The sequence below is a fragment of the Anopheles coustani genome, chromosome 2 (genome assembly GCF_943734705.1).
Source record: "Anopheles coustani chromosome 2, idAnoCousDA_361_x.2, whole genome shotgun sequence".
NCBI lineage: Eukaryota > Metazoa > Arthropoda > Insecta > Diptera > Culicidae > Anopheles > Anopheles coustani.
Window position 1 is genome coordinate 11,530,766 of NC_071289.1, and position 16,691 is coordinate 11,547,456.

At 45.4% G+C, this 16,691-nt stretch overlaps 5 protein-coding genes across 5 annotated transcripts; 3 read left to right on the forward strand and 2 right to left on the reverse strand.

Annotated features, from left to right (window-relative positions):
* Positions 1-65: 65 nt before the first annotated feature.
* On the reverse strand, positions 66-2,241 carry LOC131263092 (uncharacterized). Its single transcript, XM_058265239.1, has 4 exons — positions 2,076-2,241; positions 1,686-1,976; positions 1,333-1,455; positions 66-1,266 (listed from the first exon to the last, which is right to left on the reverse strand). The coding sequence occupies exons 1-4, from the start codon at positions 2,112-2,114 to the stop codon at positions 388-390; spliced, it is 1,332 nt and encodes a 443-aa protein (XP_058121222.1). The 5' UTR covers positions 2,115-2,241; the 3' UTR covers positions 66-387.
* Positions 2,242-2,593: 352 nt separating this feature from the next.
* LOC131263354 (ATP-dependent Clp protease proteolytic subunit, mitochondrial) lies at positions 2,594-3,509 on the forward strand. Its single transcript, XM_058265541.1, has 2 exons — positions 2,594-2,710; positions 2,775-3,509. The coding sequence occupies exons 1-2, from the start codon at positions 2,669-2,671 to the stop codon at positions 3,408-3,410; spliced, it is 678 nt and encodes a 225-aa protein (XP_058121524.1). The 5' UTR covers positions 2,594-2,668; the 3' UTR covers positions 3,411-3,509.
* Positions 3,510-3,891: 382 nt separating this feature from the next.
* On the forward strand, positions 3,892-4,684 carry LOC131262246 (uncharacterized). The gene is made up of 4 exons (XM_058264210.1): positions 3,892-3,969; positions 4,031-4,195; positions 4,266-4,427; positions 4,511-4,684. Exons 1-4 carry the CDS (start codon positions 3,892-3,894, stop codon positions 4,682-4,684), a joined length of 579 nt encoding a protein of 192 aa, XP_058120193.1.
* A 3,231-nt stretch (positions 4,685-7,915) lies between these two features.
* Positions 7,916-8,813, forward strand: LOC131262252 (uncharacterized). Its single transcript, XM_058264216.1, has 4 exons — positions 7,916-8,095; positions 8,155-8,359; positions 8,428-8,568; positions 8,647-8,813. The coding sequence occupies exons 1-4, from the start codon at positions 7,916-7,918 to the stop codon at positions 8,811-8,813; spliced, it is 693 nt and encodes a 230-aa protein (XP_058120199.1).
* Positions 8,814-10,552: 1,739 nt separating this feature from the next.
* On the reverse strand, positions 10,553-11,650 carry LOC131265177 (protein limb expression 1 homolog). Its single transcript, XM_058267439.1, has 4 exons — positions 11,578-11,650; positions 11,268-11,431; positions 10,986-11,179; positions 10,553-10,919 (listed from the first exon to the last, which is right to left on the reverse strand). Exons 1-4 carry the CDS (start codon positions 11,648-11,650, stop codon positions 10,553-10,555), a joined length of 798 nt encoding a protein of 265 aa, XP_058123422.1.
* Positions 11,651-16,691: the final 5,041 nt, after the last annotated feature.

Here is a 16,691-nt window from a genome sequence, read left to right on the forward strand (position 1 = left end):
TATCATTTCGGGTTTGTTAGGCTTGGGAAACAATGGTTTTTGTTTAACTCGACGAATGGTTTCATGTTTTAAATAGCGAATAAACAACTTTATTGAACAAATTCTTTAACTGATATGGTGGAGAAAAAAACATAAGCTCACCTAATGTTAACTTGTATAATTTTCGTTTCAAAAAAACGGGTTACTGTGTTCGGAATTGTATATAATTTAAGTTTTATCATACTTTGTATAGCTCAATGGGAAAAAAAAACTTGAAGCATGTTCGATCGAATCAAATATACTGTTTTAAGTAAGGTAATGGTTACTGTTGTGTTCCTTTAAACGAAACATTTTTAGAATGTTAGTTACACGCTAGCTACTGCAGGTAATGATGTAGGGTTTGTCTTGTTACAAAAACTTTAAAAGCGAGCTGAACATCTCGAAAGTTCTCTTGTAGTGTTTGTATATGCCATCGTAAGTCTCGTCGTCATCATCGACGCACCATTGGTTGCTGCTGCTACCAATCATAAGTGGAATGAAGCATTCGTAGGAGCAATTTTGAGATCCGGCGCCTTCTGTTGCAAGCACGTTCGATTCCTCATGCTTTGCGTTCTCATGACCGTCGCTAGGTTCGTCGTCCGAACGAAGGAAATCAACCTGCGACACAAACTTGCTGCCTCCCGTCGAATCGTAGATGAAGCGAATGTTCGGGTACCGATAGGGGGAGAAGAATTTGACCTGCCGTTGGTTTGTACCGTGCCATTTTTCGTAGACTAGCTCCCGCCGCCGCTGTCCAGGGGCGAACGCTACGTCACAGTCTTTTAGAGTTGCATTAATCGCGTGCATTTGCGGCGTGCAAATGTGCGGTCCTTCCAAGGTACAGTCTTCGGTTTGTTGTGTGAGTGCTTCACCGATAGTTCCGGCACCGTCGACCGTCGTCGAGGTGATTCCATCCGGGTGCGAAGTGTTTGATAGTGCGGTGCCACTTTGAAGGTTGCTGCTGTCGACAGGTGTTGTTCCGGTACGGTAGAGAAGGTTACCGGGCAGATGGAGATTGCTAGCTAAGAGGAAGGCTCCCGCAATGGTCATTACGCTGGCCGTGTAGCTCAGAGCAAGGACTGTGCTGTAATGTATCAACTGTTTGGCCATTGCAAAAGACGGTAAAAAGTTGATCAACTCGGTGTAAGTTAACCAGCCGCGCGTTAGACCTTGTCTTTTGGCTAGCACCTTCTCCACAGACTTCAATTTTTCAAAGAAATCATGCTTGGAAACATAAGCATTCCAATTCTAATCCAAAAAAGGGAGATAAATTAATAAAAAGCATAACGAAGCAATTAATTCCAGGATACATACCATTGCGTCTAAGAATTCCAGTTCTAATGCTTTCATTTGATCGGGTGTCATGTTTCCAGACTCTGCCCAGGCACTTAAATAAATATCCTCATCGTAACCACAGTAGAACTTCGTGGACACCATCTAAAATTGTAGAGTGAAAAGTAAGAGAAAGCGCCAGTCACGAATTGGTTTCCCATCGATGAAAGTAAGCTTCGAAACGGAAAGAGAAAATTGCGAACAACTATCTTTCTGCGCAGTGAAGCATGATCGCTCGATAACCGTAGGAAACCTACTTTCATCCGGGTTCGATTGATCGAGAGAAGAGACGGCGCTTATCAGCTACGCCACTTACACGGAAACTATGCACTTACCATCGAGACTATAAATAATTCAGACGGCGTTACACGACGAACAAAGGTCGGATCGGTAGCGTTCAAGCGATCGAGATAGATCATCGCCAGAATGAGTGAGCACGGTTGCACGGAAAGATTGCCCACAGTCGCAAAGTTCAGTCGACTGAGGGAATGACCGCGATGCGTTTCGGAAAACACATCGGCGGCGTAGTCCGCCAGCGGGCGGCTTATTTTGGTGCATCGCCCCTTGGACGAGCCGTAGTAGAGGGTTTTCTTGATACGATCAAGAAACTCTTCGTGATCTATCACCTAACGGGAAGGGAATAGTGGCACAAAACATGACCATAATTAGACAAGTCAACATGGGGTAGTCAACACGCATTGACTCATTGGTACGGAAGCCCTTACCGAGGTATCGGTGATGTTGGGTTGCTCGCATTCGATCATTTTCGTTCACTTTAACTACGCGAACACCATTGAAACGTAATTATTCTTCTGTGGAACTGTATTTATCACGATCACGGTAAATATTGTTCTGTTTTCAAAGATCACGAAAAACACGATGCGAGCTCTTCTCCTTTTGATGGAAAACTAGTGAGGGGCTCATCAAAATGAACCCGACCCAAGTTCTTGATCCAAGAATCATCACAACTCCGAACCCAGATGGAGGAGGAACCAGTTGGCTGGTGAAAAAAATATTTTTTGAAGCGTATTGACCTATGCACGCATTTCAAACAATTTAAAATAACTTGAAATATAAATTATAAGTGAAAATAAGGCCCACAGCGGATAACGAAATTTGTGTCAATATTTTACAGCTAGTGATTTTGGTCAAATTGTTCAAACAGGAACGGTACACCCATCTCTCCAAAATGTTTGTAAATGTCAAAACTTTACATAAATGTAAACGTCAAAATCGGCTGACGAAGTTGATTACGAAATTTTGTTTACATCTAGTTTGTTGCAATCGTCGCAGAGCATATTGCAAAATAAAGACAAATATGTTGAAACTAAAGTCCTTAGTCCCGATGCTGTCGAACGTGGTAAGTTATAATTGCTCGAATAATTTAGCTCTATGTTGACACGAATCTGATTCTTTGCTTTCAGCGAAATCTGCACACGACGAAGAAAACCCTCCTGAACCTAGTGCCAATCGTGGTCGAGCAAACCGGTCGCGGCGAACGAGCCTATGATATTTTTTCCCGACTGCTGAAGGAACGTATCATTTGCCTAATGGGGCCTATCCACGACGATTTGAGCTCGCTGATAGTGGCACAGCTTTTGTTTCTCCAGTCAGAAAACGGGACGAAACCGATCCATATGTACATCAACTCTCCGGGAGGTAGTGTAACCGCCGGGTTGGCAATCTACGATACCATGCAGTACGTGAAGCCTCCCGTGGCAACCTGGTGTGTGGGACAGGCGTGTTCGATGGGATCGTTACTGTTGGCCGCTGGGGCCCCAGGAATGCGTCATTCTCTACCGAACGCGCGTATTATGATCCATCAGCCTTCCGGTGGGGCACAGGGACAAGCAACAGATATCCAGATACAGGCGGAAGAGATTCTGAAGCTGAAGAAACAGTTGACGGAGATTTATGCGAAACACACAAAATCTTCCTACGATCTGTTGTACTCTAAAATGGAGCGAGATACATTCCTTAATCCAGAAGAGGCACAATCGCTTGGGCTTATAGACACTGTATTGGAGCATCCACCATCTTCCACTGAAGGAAAATCGTAAAACAGTGTTTTAAATATTTGTGAAATTGTTGTCACGTCATAGTTACTATCGTGGGATTGTAACAGTTAAGGGTAAAATAAAAATAAAATGAAAAAGTAAATAAAATATTTTTTATACAAATTGTATAGATATTTCTTCCCTTCTTCTTCGTGCTTGATGGAAAAAATCAAAACTTATTATTATTAAAAACAGAATCAACAAACTATTAAAGCCATATCTGATTGCACCTGAAATGTGATAAGTATTGATCAGATAACAACGTAAGCTTTTGATGGAGCGAATTTGCAACAAAATCTGTTTTTTGACGCGAACAAACAATTAGGACAGGTAATGAGCCTTGAAATTAAATTAGATACTCTTATAGCTTAATTGTACCGTAATCAAACCATTATCTAAATCATTACTGAATTCAGATAGTAGCGTTTAACAGCATCTGTATTTTTGCATTTGAAGTCAGTCCGCGGTCCATTTCGTTTCAGTAATGTCTGTGAATTTTGCGTTCGTATCTTTATTATTTCTGCTGCCGTTCTGTTGCCTCACAGTTAACGCATTGGGCAGGGTGAGAAAAGTAATAATTTCGATTTGAATACTTTTAATGAAATTAAGCCGTCCCATTACAGCGTAATAAAGAGCTCGTCATAGAGAAGGCAACGACGTGCAAGACCAATAAAACCGATACGTTTTTAGTTAAGTTTGCTGCCCCGCTGAACTTCACATCCAAAAACAACGTGGTTCGATTCTACGGCAACTTTACTGTTGTACAGCAGATAAGAGCGCCGTTGGAGGTGTGAACGTTAAAATTCGAGTAATATTTGAGAATATGAGTTAACTCCTTCTTCTTTCACAATCTTTCAGCTAACGCTCATTGCCTACCGTTGCACAAGCGATTTGCAAAATTGTCAACGGTACAATGCGGTTCACATTCCAAGAGTGTGTTCGTTTTTGACCGATACAAATTCTTTTTGGACCCCCTTCGTACGTAGTATTCAACCGACGGTGAAATGTCCCATACAACCGGTAAGTCCCGATCTTTCGCCAACGATTTTTGATTTCTAATGGTTGATTTTACCACTTTTTTGTTCGATCTTTATCTCACCAAGGCCTTGTACCATTTTAAGGATTCAGCATTTGATTTAACCTTTTTCACAAGCTTTCCTCTTGATGGATACAGTTGGCAAGTGACTATGAAATTGTATTCCACCGCGTACACACCAAAAAGGGAAGTTTTTTGCTTCGCCTCGCAAGCTACACTCAATAAACTTCGGAAAAACTAATAGTAAGGCCTTGATTGGTCTTGTAAAAAATAAACATATTATTTTGTACACGAATATTTCGATTTTTTCTCTTTTAAAAGTATTATTCTGTTATGAATGAAAAATTTACAAAAAAAAAGGTGAAACAGAATGTATATGTACCACATTTTAAAATACCTGTCGTATTGATCATTGCATAACGTCGTTTTGAGCTCTATCAACATCTGTTGCAAAACGAATTGGATAAAATGTATGATCTAGCTCTACTTAAAATACATTATGCGTAAAAATTGTGCAAATATTGATTTTACAATTCTGTGTAAACTAAAATATGCAATAAAATATCTAGTGAAAAAAAAACACGAAACCCAACATGAATATTCATTAAGAGAAAGGTTTAAGTTTTTCCACCCCAGTTGTAAGGCGGTTTACTGTTATAAGGTAGCTGAACTCTGGCCGAGGTGCGTGACAGGATTGCTCAATTCGGCGTCCTGAAATGCGTTTTGAGAGCATTTTTCCTAAAACGTTCACTGGTTTGCGCAAGGGAGGCAAAAAGTTGCCTTTTTCACCAAATGATGCATTAAGTATTCCACACGGAGAACGTTCTTCGTGATTCCCGGTGGGGTGGGGGTGAAACAGGGGGCAGGAGCTTGGGCAAGATTCAGTGGTGAAAAGATCCGAACGCTTCCATTGACCGGCCTCGGTGGAAAAAACTTGAAATGTGTTAATGAGCTTTTCATCCAATAATAATGATGGCTTTTCCCACCGATCCTTCAACGGAAATTCTACCGCGGCACAGGGCGGTGGCGATGGTGGCGGCGCAACGGTCGCTTTTTAAGGTTGACGAAGTGTTTGGGATTGTTTTTCGAGTGTCGGGTGGGTCGTATAAGGAGCCAGGGACAGCCTCCTGCTGTTCCTGCTGGCGGTTTGTGTTCGGGAAGGTCGAAGGGGTACGAAAAACTTCGCCCGGACAACGCACCGGTCGACCCGCTTTGGTCACGTACTCCCGGCCGGATGCGCAAGAAGTGCATCTTGGCGAAGGCATACCGAGGGCCGAGTTCACAAATTGTGCGCGTAGCGTCGGGTTCGGGTCGTTTTACACTTGTACACGCGCTGTATAAGGATGTGGGCCGGTGTGTCCGGTGGAGTTCGCAAACTCGTTGACGAAATTGGCAATTTTGGCGACGATTGAGATCCCTTCGGGTTCGGCCACGGGAGGCTCGGGTGCTTAGGGACACGACCTCGTCCGTAATTAAACGCGATACATTTATTTATTTGAGCAAAATGACACAAACCACCACCAGCAACCAGAAGGGTCGCATCTCGGACACGGACCAAATTGGCTGCCACCGGTCACCGTTGGTGCGTTCCACTCCGTTGTGGCCCACAACGCTCGCATCGCATCGGCCCAAAACCGGATGGCCAGCGCCGGCACAAGAATACGGCCCGAAAATGTACGGAATAAAAATTAAAATTTTAAATTACGAGAAAGACTTTTTTCGTCAAACGCTTGTTTCTTGGTAGAGCGGGAAATTCTTGCGTTCCCGGTCGGCACCCACCCCCCGGGTACCCGGTTCCCCCGCTCGGATGCGTCAAAAGGAAGGCCGATGATTGGGGCTCCCCGTTGGAAGAATGAAGCAACGGGCGAATGATGGCGCAAGAGGGAAACAGTGATAGAAGATGATGAACATGGTGCATCGGTTTGGAGATTACTTACCGGCTGCTGTAAAAGTATGTGCAGTTGCTTTGGCCGGCTAAATGCCGGCACTTGCTTGAGCAAGCTATGTTGAGCATGGGGGGAAAGGAGGCTAACAAGGAGATCAATTTAAAAATAACTTAAGTAATAATGCTGAGGAATGTTTTCAGCCATTTGCTGTTATAAAACAATTATGTGTGTAAAGAAAGCTGGAACAATGTTAAGTCACCTAAATTCTATTTTTGAAATCAAATAACCTTCTATACAGCAAAGCACAGAAATGAACGTATTATACTAGTTCATCAGAATTACGCATGTCAGGCTATAGGCCGGATGCTACAACATTGTCATTCAACTTTTTTTTTTACAGTTTTTAGAACGTGACTTTTATAACATTTGTTTCCTTTCTGATTTTCTTCTACAAATAGAAGCGTGTTTCAAGAGAATCGTTTATTTATCTTTATACGTTTTCTTATTTCACTTGTTTGTGAGAAAATAAAGGATACTAAAAACCGCTATCTGAGCATGGACTTCCTCCGTAGTTTGTCAGCTTCCTCGGCATACGTTCTATTGAGCCTCCTGCCTTAATTTCTGCGCCACCATTTCTGAACATGCATCAAAATGCAGCGCAATGCTGAGCATTCGCAGCTGTAGATAATTAAAATTAAATGTACGAACCGCCCGAGCGAAAACGTCGATGTGGAGAAATGACAAATGTCGGCACTTTTACGTTTTCTGTCAGAAAAACGGATGAAACGATTTGTTTATTCTTTTCTTTTTTTTCTTTCCTCATCGGAACTCATCACGGGCACATTTGAGGAAAAACGAAAGATCGCTGGACGACGGTGAAGCAGAAGATGGAGGTAAAGCCAGTACCTAAAAGTACCCATTTAATGGCCACGGTGTTGTGTCCAGTGGCTTCTCAACAAAGAACGTTCTCGAGCTAGGAACGAAATTGGGTTAGTGTTGATTGAATTTTATTGCAATCAGATGCAAAATAAAGCTTCCAAAAGTTTCCCACAGCCGGAATAATAGTGTGTGCCTTTGTGCAGCCCTGGAACATTCCCAAGGGTTGGGGCGGGTTTTCGGTCGTCGCAAGGGCGGCGTTCTTGTTTTTGTTCGAGGTTTTGTAATTAAAACGATAGACAGTGCCGTCAACGAACGCCGGTTGGCCTTGTATGAGTTCGGGAAGGCCTTTGCAACAGAGTTGCAATTAAAGAACGTCGCTGGCCTTCGAATGTTGATCGCAACGAATTACAAAACATTTTATTTTAATTGCAAGCTGTGAAACGGAGTTTGAGGAGAGTATTATGAAGACTTTCTTTCCAATTCGGTAAACAACCCGACGCTTGCTGCATGTCTCCAAATCTTGAACAGTTTCCGAAGGTGCACTGATAATGACGAACGCTTCGTACAACACGTCAGCTTATCAGTGGAGATAGTTAACTGCACGCCACCGTTGGGATTATAAAAAGCCGGTCTGGGAGAAGCGAAATGTACCAGTTGGTTTTGTGGTTTTGAGGTGAGTAAGGACGCCTCCTAGTACCTCCCGCAGAATGGACCCATTGGACACGAAAGAACAAGGCCGGGAAAAGGTGGTGCACCATCTGGAGACGTGCTTCAACACCATTAACCATATGCTGATAGGATATGTTACGTTCTACCTATCCTACTACTCGTACGCTCGGGGGTTTGGCAACCTCTTCACATGGCACATATTTCTTTGTGCCGTCGGGGTAAGCTGGAGTGTTGGAGCAACCCCCAAACCATTGGACTAATTAACCTTCGATTTTAGTATCAATTTTTCATGGCAGAATCTCTGCTCACCCTCTACTCGGCTAACGGTTGGACAGATCGTTACTCTACGGTCGCGAAGCGACGTTTACACTGGATTCTGCAAGCAATCGGTTGTGCTGGTATCTTTTCCGGCATTGTCATCGAAATCTACCTGAAGGAAGACGCCGGACGTCGACATTTCCGGTCGGATCATGCCATTACCGGTAGGTGGATTACTCCCTAGCAAACTAGGGAAGTTTTATCATGCTCAACCATCTGAACCGTGTCGTAGGGCTCGTTTCGTTGATTTTTATCGGCCTATCGTTTCTGAACGGCGTGGCCGCGCTGTACACTGTCAAGATAAAGCACATCATCAAGCCGATCTACGTGAAGATGTGCCATTATTTGACCGGCATTGTCGCGTTCGTTATCGGTGAGTATTGGAAACGGAGCTCGATGGATTGTTTGATTTCTTGTACCTTACTTACCCGGGTCGCACTTTCGGTGGTAGGAATGACATCATTGGCATTGGAGTACTCCTCCCGGATGGTGTCGCTGCAGCATAAAAATATGCTGATCGCCTTCACATCCATTACGACCGCGTTGACATTGATCGGAGTGTGCAAAACCATGTTCAATCAGTTCCGAGGAATGTGCGGTAAAAAGGGAAAACAATGAAAGGCACTGTCTATTTTATTATTAAAAACCATTTATTTGTCACGTCACATAGAGTTTGTTTTTACAATCCGTTTGTATAGAAAATATGTAACGGGGGTACTTGTGGATGTGTATCCTAGGCGTGATAAGTATTCGTTATTACATAGAGATATTATCCTGACTTTTAAAAACAATGTTCGGAATTGACATCTAAACTGTGATGTAAAAGAAATACCTAAAATTATTATTTATAAATCAATAGAGTTTTAAGAGTTGTGTTTTGCGTTGAAAGAAACTGGCGTACAATGTGCCTTTTCCGTGTGCTTGGTGAAGTTGTTGCTAGTGTCTGTCCTTTTGTAACTGCCAAACCAAATGAGAAACAAGCACAAAATCTCTTGTATTTGTCTACGTTAGTCTAGGTTAGTTTCATTTTTTTTATTTTATTACTTTAGTTTGTATCGATTCGATTGATATGCTTTTATGCATTAAAAATATATAATTAAATTTAGTTAAACATAAGAATCACAATTTCTTCGTTTAGATTTGTTCGTCCATTCGCTTGTTTGTTTGTTTGTTTGTTCGTTCGTTTGTATGTTTATTTGCGTGTTTGTTTGTCTGTTGGTTTTTTTGTTTGTGTGTTTGTTTGTTTGTTTTTTTTGTATGTTTGTTTGTTTGTTTGTTTGTTTGTTTGTTTGTTTGTTTGTTTGTTTGTTGTTTTGTTCGTTTGTTCGTTAGTTTGTTTTTGTGTTTGTTCGATTCCACCCAAACTGTCCAAATCAACTTACGTTCCATTCAACATTAACATTAAAATTTGGCCGAAAGTTTTTGCTTTGTTTGCTTTTTTGTTTTGCTTTTTGCTCGTAACGCTACAATAAAATTTTCCTTTACCTAGCTTAGTCGATGTTAGATGTAAATAAAACCGCTTTTTAAATAAATAGCTTCACGACGAAATTAAAAAAAAATAATAATAAATTTTGCGTTTGCACTTTACCTATGTTTTTTTGAATTTAAAAATCACATTTTTTGTTTTTGCTACCTTCATCAGCGCCATCAACATCAACATTTTCCAAAAGAGTACGCCTGTCGGATAACAAACTGAAAGTTGTCTAAAAGCATCATAGCATAATGCAATCATGTGAGTCCGATACAAAGCCTGTGCTTACTTAGTACTTTGTGTTGTTCGTGCCACAAGCAACGCAGTCCATTCTTGGTTGCGTACAATACAAGTTAAAAGTAGGAAATTTTGAGTCACTCGGCGTAGTTAAGAAAGAGGTCGGTTTAGAAGGGGCAATGCTTTAATTTGTAATTTGCGAAAAATGGAATGCAGCAAGTTCCCTCAATATTTATGCTTATTTTGAGAGACAGATCGGTTCGACGAGCTTGCGAAACCCAAAAGCTCCAACGAGTTTAATGTACATAAATTAATTTTGCAATCCGAAACAATCAACGCAATTGAAAGCAATCGTAACAAATCGTGTTTACGTAGCGGAATAGGTAAGAAGCATGTTTGTTCGTTTGTTTTGCTCAGAAGCTAGTACGCTTCGTTCGCATTCGAAAGGACAAGTCAACAGCAGCCAAGCCAAGCTGCACATCCCGCCCGGGACGATGCTAGTCGTAATCATAAAAATAAACAAATTCCTAACAAAAAAAATATTATAATAAAAAATAAGTTTGCTGCGTTTCAATGCGACCGGCCGGTATGCGCGGGAATCGTGGGAGAGGGAGGCTGTTCGAGCTGCGCTGGGAGAGGGGGCGCCCGTTCAACTGTTGATATTGCTGCCACCGGTGAGCTGATTGTGCGCCATTTGCAGGATGTCCTTTTTCTCCTTTGGGAACCGCAGTTCCCGTCCCGCCAAACGGGCAGTCTCTAGTTCTCTCTCGGCTATAGCCAGCTCCCGGCTGAGCAGTCCCGGATTCTCGTGCTCCCGCTCGATCCAGTCGAGCGCCATCTGCTGACGCATCTCGTCGTCCAGAGATCGGTTGGAGTAGTGCGCGACCACCTCCTGGCGGGAGCATTGCCGTTCGCGCATCGCCTTCAGGGAACCGTTCCAGTGCAGCAGCTGGAAGACGGTCATCAGCTCCTGGAACTCCAGCATGGTGCGGCCTTTGTTGGTCTCCAGCATAAATCTGTAAAGGGCGAGGGTGAGGTTAGCGAAAACGCCTATGGCTTTTGGGGACTTGATCAAGCTGTACCTAAAGGCTCCTATGCCGGTATCGGGGCCATCATCCTCCTGGTTCTGGTCACCCTTGAAGGAGGCTCGCGCTTCGGTGACAGCTTTCTCGATGAAATCATCGCTGATGCGGCGGGAAGGATGTTCGTTGAATACCGAATTCATTAAAGCTATCTTGGCGGAGCTTCGCCGAGCTTCTGCTTTCGTGGGGCAGTTCTACAAACGACGAGAAAGAGAAACAAAAACATGGCCAATGTTAGCAAAACCAAAGAAATGTTGCATTTTCAAAGAGCCCAACCGGTACCTGAAAACTTCCGAAACAGCTTCCACCGGGCAGGGTGACGTAGCACACGTACGGCTGGCTTGTAGACGGAATGGATTCGTATATCACTAGGGCACCATTCTTCAGGTCAGCACCCCGTGCAGCTTTCATTTGCCAGAACTCTTGCAGTGCTTCTACGACGTTTACTGTGAGGGAGAGAAAAATTAAACGGAGCGTGAAGAATATTTGTTAAACACTATCTCGATGGCAGTAGAATAAGAAAATTGAATCAGCATGTTGCATAAGTTGGTAACGCAAAGTAAAATTAATATTCAGCTCGATCTACGCTTACCACCATAGTCACCGTCATCGTACAGTGCTGGAATGTGAGGAATCGACCAGATAGGCTCTTCTGGGTAGACCATCATTTTTGCGGCGGATTCAGATGAGCTTCCTCTTTATCTAAACAAAGACAAACGCGATGCGCGACCGAACGAACGCAAGCTAGTCTGAAAATGACCGTTAGGAAATTGCAGAACCGAAAGGGTCAGCAAACAGCGAAACACGGAGAGTTTATGTTGCGCTTGTGGGGTGCTTTGTTGTTGTCTTCTTTCCGTTGTTTAGCACTTGAAGACGGGGTTCGCACCGCACTGTGTGCACTCCGTGTTGGGTTTAAAGCGGAGACCACTAATGTGCACTACACCAGGAAACCGCCTGGACGCACTCGGACACTGGGTTCCCGAACGTTGTCGCCCTTTCTGAATGTCTCTGCTATCCGTTCATTCAGAAGATGAACCTCTTCCGGGATCAACATCACATACAGCCAGCCAGCCAGCCAGCGAGCCAGTGCCAGAGCCAGAGCCCGATGTCGCCGTCCCGCTTGTTCGCACTGCGGATTCGGTTTGCCTGCCGAACGCCCGCCTTGTGTATCCTTCCGGCTCAGCGCAGCCCGCCCGTTTGTTCTTCTCACATAAATTAACACTTGGACTCACATGAAACGAAGAACCCCCTGCAAACCGGGCGGAGGAAGCGATAGCTCTGGGCCGATACTAGTCCGGACGCTTTAGCTCACGCGGCCGTAATTGATGGGATCTTCGTTTGCGTGCCAACGATCGGCGTAGCGAATGTAGCGTTTGCTTCGACTCCGTGCGTTTGCGCCGAGACTATGGTAGAATGGGAGCGACTATATTGGAAATAAAACGATTATCTTCATGAGAAAATTGGTTCCCCCACACCCCCCTGTCCTGCTTTATGAACAACGTTCTGCGCGGTGGCTGAAGTGTGTGAGTCTATGCTTCTTGCTTGTGCTGTGCAGCTTCCGACTGCGGGAGAAATTATTGCCCCGATGAGACTCATCTTCGGTAGGTTCGTCTTTTCGCTGCCCTCTCTGTCCCTCTTCTCTGTGTTTTTCTTGTAGTTCCCCGGCCACTAGACGAGCACTTGCGAGCTCGTGATCTAATACCGGCCCGTACGAGTGTTTTCCCTCGAAGGAAAAGAGGGATTATCATCTTGGACTTTTGAGTGGGGTGCCTAATTACGGTGCCAAGTGCTTTAAGTTTTCTGTACGATTGTGGCCGCTTCCGGTATTTACTATAAACACTTAACACGGGGCCTTCCCCTTGCCCCTTGTTCTCGACCGTGCGCGGCATCGAACCCTGCGTTATCGGGTTAAGCGATTTTCCTTGGAAACCAATCCCGAAATGAAGCTGTTAAATCAAGAGCGCCATAAAAATTCCTCCTTATAGTTAAGATATATTTTTTGTCCTTCGTCACCGGTGCCCGGTGCGGGAAAGGGAGAGCTCAGATCAAACGCAAAGTTCGTTCGTGTTACATATACCGACGGCGAATAGGACGGTGAAGAAATAAACACACCGAATGTGGTCACGAATTAAAAGCACCCATAACAGCAGCCCCAACGCTCGTGAAACGAAACAAAGCGTACGGAATCGTAGCTCAAATGCACAGATAAAAACTGTTCAATCAAGTTGGAATATTTTATTGCTTTCGAAGTTTTATTTGCTCTCCCAGGCCTCGGCCGGCAGGGCCGGGCGGTTCGCTCTCGCGGGATCAACCGGACGTCGAACTGCGGCCTACCGCTCGCCGCGGCCGCCTGCCGGCGCTGCTGGGTTTCCCTGCAGGGCGGTGGGTGAGCGGGCGGCACAAGCGACCCGACCCGCGGGCTCCTTGTGGCGGACGAAGCGGAAGAAAGAAGAGACCGGACCGAAAGACGGACGGCGAAACAGGGACAAGATGAATATTAATTTCCTTTAAAGTCGTAACAAACTCCCTGATGAAGTCAGTACGCCCGAAAACGGTACATGGAAAGCAAAAGCAGACGCGACCCGAAAACAAAAGAGAAAGGAAATAGTGTGCGGGCGAAAAACGGAGAACGCACGAGAGACCGAGGGGAGGAAATAAAAACATTAGAGGTAATTATTATTGTTTAATCAAGAGATGTGTTTTTTAGTGCGACAGAAGTTGATCAATCTTTTTATCGCGATGTGCGTTTCCCCTGCTGACTTCGGAATGAAATATTGAGGTTACGCTGCCCAACGGTCACTGTTGTTCCTTTTCTAATTTTCCAAATTGATAGGAAAATCCCGTCAATCTGTCCTGGGTGTGTGTGTGTGCGTGAGTCGGTTTTGGTACCGCCACAATTTGGGTACAATTTGTGTTAACACGCGGCTGCATGCTCGACAAGCGGTGACGGTTGTCATGGCAAACGAAACGAAAGACTTGATCGGGCCGCCGATAAGCGACGAACCTTAGTTTTTCAAGCGCTCTTTCTGTTGTATTTCTTTGCGACAAACCGTACTTGTTTGGTATGGTCTGCATCGTATTGGATAATCAAATATTTGTTGGTGTACGGTAAAATTTGATTTCAAACCACACCAGCACGGGTTCAAACTCCAGCAGAAGGGAATAGAAAAGGTGTATACTTCTCAAGCAGAAATGTTGCACTAGTCTCCGTCTCCGATGGACGACTAATTGAATTATATATATCAGCGGGTATTTACATAAATTAAATTCGCAACGAAAAAGCAAAAAAAAAAAAAACAGTTCGCCATGCCGCGGTGCCCTGCGCGCTGTTCGCGTATCTGTATTTTCTGTCCTCACTGCTTTCATATTTTTTCGTCCATTCTTTCACCATCTCTCTTGTCCGCTTTCGTTTCGACTTTGCCAACCGCGAGAATACACACATCCATTATCGTTCCCTCTCTGTCATGGGCCATTTCCCTTCTCTTACACACACCATCCCCCCATCACTCCCTCCCTCTCTCTCTAACTCTCTTTCTCGTTCTGCGTTGCTGGCTCCATGTGTCACACTGTGTACTATTTTCTTTTCTTCATTCTTCTTCGCGGGCCAACCCTTAGCCACCCCAATGTCCGCGCGCGCGCGCGATCCGGGCGCGATCGCCCCTTCGCGAAAGGGGGCCGTAGAAATGGAACGGTTAAAATGTGAATCAGCAACAACACCAACAGCTTCCAGCCAGCGCACAGAACCGCCCGCCATCCCCCTTGGACCGCTCGGTATCGTGGGGAGGTTTCGCGAAAACCGAACGGCGATCCTCTCGATGACGGGTTCGCAAGCGGAGGCCGGTTGCGCATGTGGGCGTGCGATTCGCGATCCGCGTATATGCTGCTGCTGCTGCTGCTGCCGTTGCGGCCGATGCTCGATGCTGATGCTGCGGAGCGCTGTGTGCAACGGCACCAGTGGCGCGCAAGTGTGCGTTCCAGGTGGGTTGGTGAGTGTAGAAATTTTATTTCCATGCAGATGGTCACTTTATTTTTATTGAATTCTTCTCGTCGTTCGCCTGGTTGTCCGCAAGGTTCGGGCCCGCTGCTGCTACGGCTGCCGCTGCTGGCCGTTTTATTTATTTGCAAGTATTAGCTGCTTTGCATAAGCGCTGTACATCATGGGACAAGCGCACCAAGGCCTGGCCAGGTACATGGAAGCGAAAGGGTGCAACAAGTAGTACACGGACGAACCAAAGGGAGTCCGCGGTGGTTCAACGGAGTGCGCTGGTAAACATCTTACATTATTGCTCCCTTCCGATCGGTTCGTTGTACCTTCGTTCAAGCATTGCTTTTGGCGAGGATGGAGAAATTTCGAGGAAACAAAAAAGTCAAATATGGCGAAACGATGTGCCACCGACTATCCTGACTCACTGTGGTCATTGCCTCGAAAAAGGCATAAATAAAAACACACCAGGGTAATATGGCCTAAACCAGTTGAGTAAATAAAACCAGCTGCATCGTTTACGATGGTGCATCAAACGGGCAGGAAAAAAAGGAAAGAAAAAAGCGAGCCTCCGATGATGACTAACGCGAAGAACAAACTCCCATGGCGTTATCGTGTCCTCCGGTTCCTTCTTCTCGCGTTCAGGCGTCCGTAGCTTTTATTGCTGTTTTACTTTTTGCACCAACGAGCGGAAATGAAAGTTGCCCAAACGATTCCAGTAGGCTCCCCGCAGGAAAAGGTCATTGGTGTCGGGCACGTGAGCGCTTGCGCGGATGTTTTGGGCCGCGTAGAACCACAATAAAACAACACCACGCTGAACAACAAAGGCGGCAGGTAGCGTAGCACAATAACAAACAACAATAGGAAAGTAGGTAGTGGTAGTTAAAAACAAAAGTAACCACTCGGTGGAGGAAAGTCCAGAGTCCTAGCTACACACACACACAAGCGCACACACATACACACGCGCACCCCCTGAAGAAAGTCCCGCTACCCCTTTCGGTGCGCAGGGCAGGGCCAGGAAAAGGGGGGCAGAAGGTTACTCATCACTCAAACGAGGAACGCACTCGAAAGTCCACCCGGGCGGCCCGTAGTCCTACAATGCATCACCCAAACCGCGCATAAGTAAACAAAATGAAGTGAACAACGCCACAATAAACACTAAGCCAAGCGGGATCACGCCGGAATCGCGACGATCTTACACGTCAATGCTCCAACGATATAGTTAAAAGACTAAAGAACCTAAAAAGTGGAGAAACATAAAAGCATACGCTCCTGCTGCTGCTCCGGCCTGCCGCTGGCGGAGAGCGAGCGCTTTCGGTTCGGCTCAGTTCTTGCTGGTGTGAATGCTGTCCGGACACAACAGGGCCACCACCACCAGCGACTCCGCCACCACCGTTCTTCGCAGCCTCCTCCAGCAAGCGATGGTGCCGTCTCATTTCATCCCTGGAAGGAGGCTAGAAGACAGACCCACCGAGCCCTCCAACCCGCCCTCCCTCCGGGTTCGGCCCTGGCGCTGTCCATTTTCTTCTGGCTGCTTCTTCGCGATCGCACCGCGTTTTTCCTTCGCTCGCGCTCGCGGGTTGCGCCGAGATATTGTCGCCACCAGCGGACACCGACACCGAGAGTCCCTCGGCGAGCAACCGGTGTAATCTGCGCCCTCTGTGTGTTTTTTTTTTTCTTCTCCCCCTTCTAAGGAGGGTCGGGGTTAAGGTACCGGGGGCGGA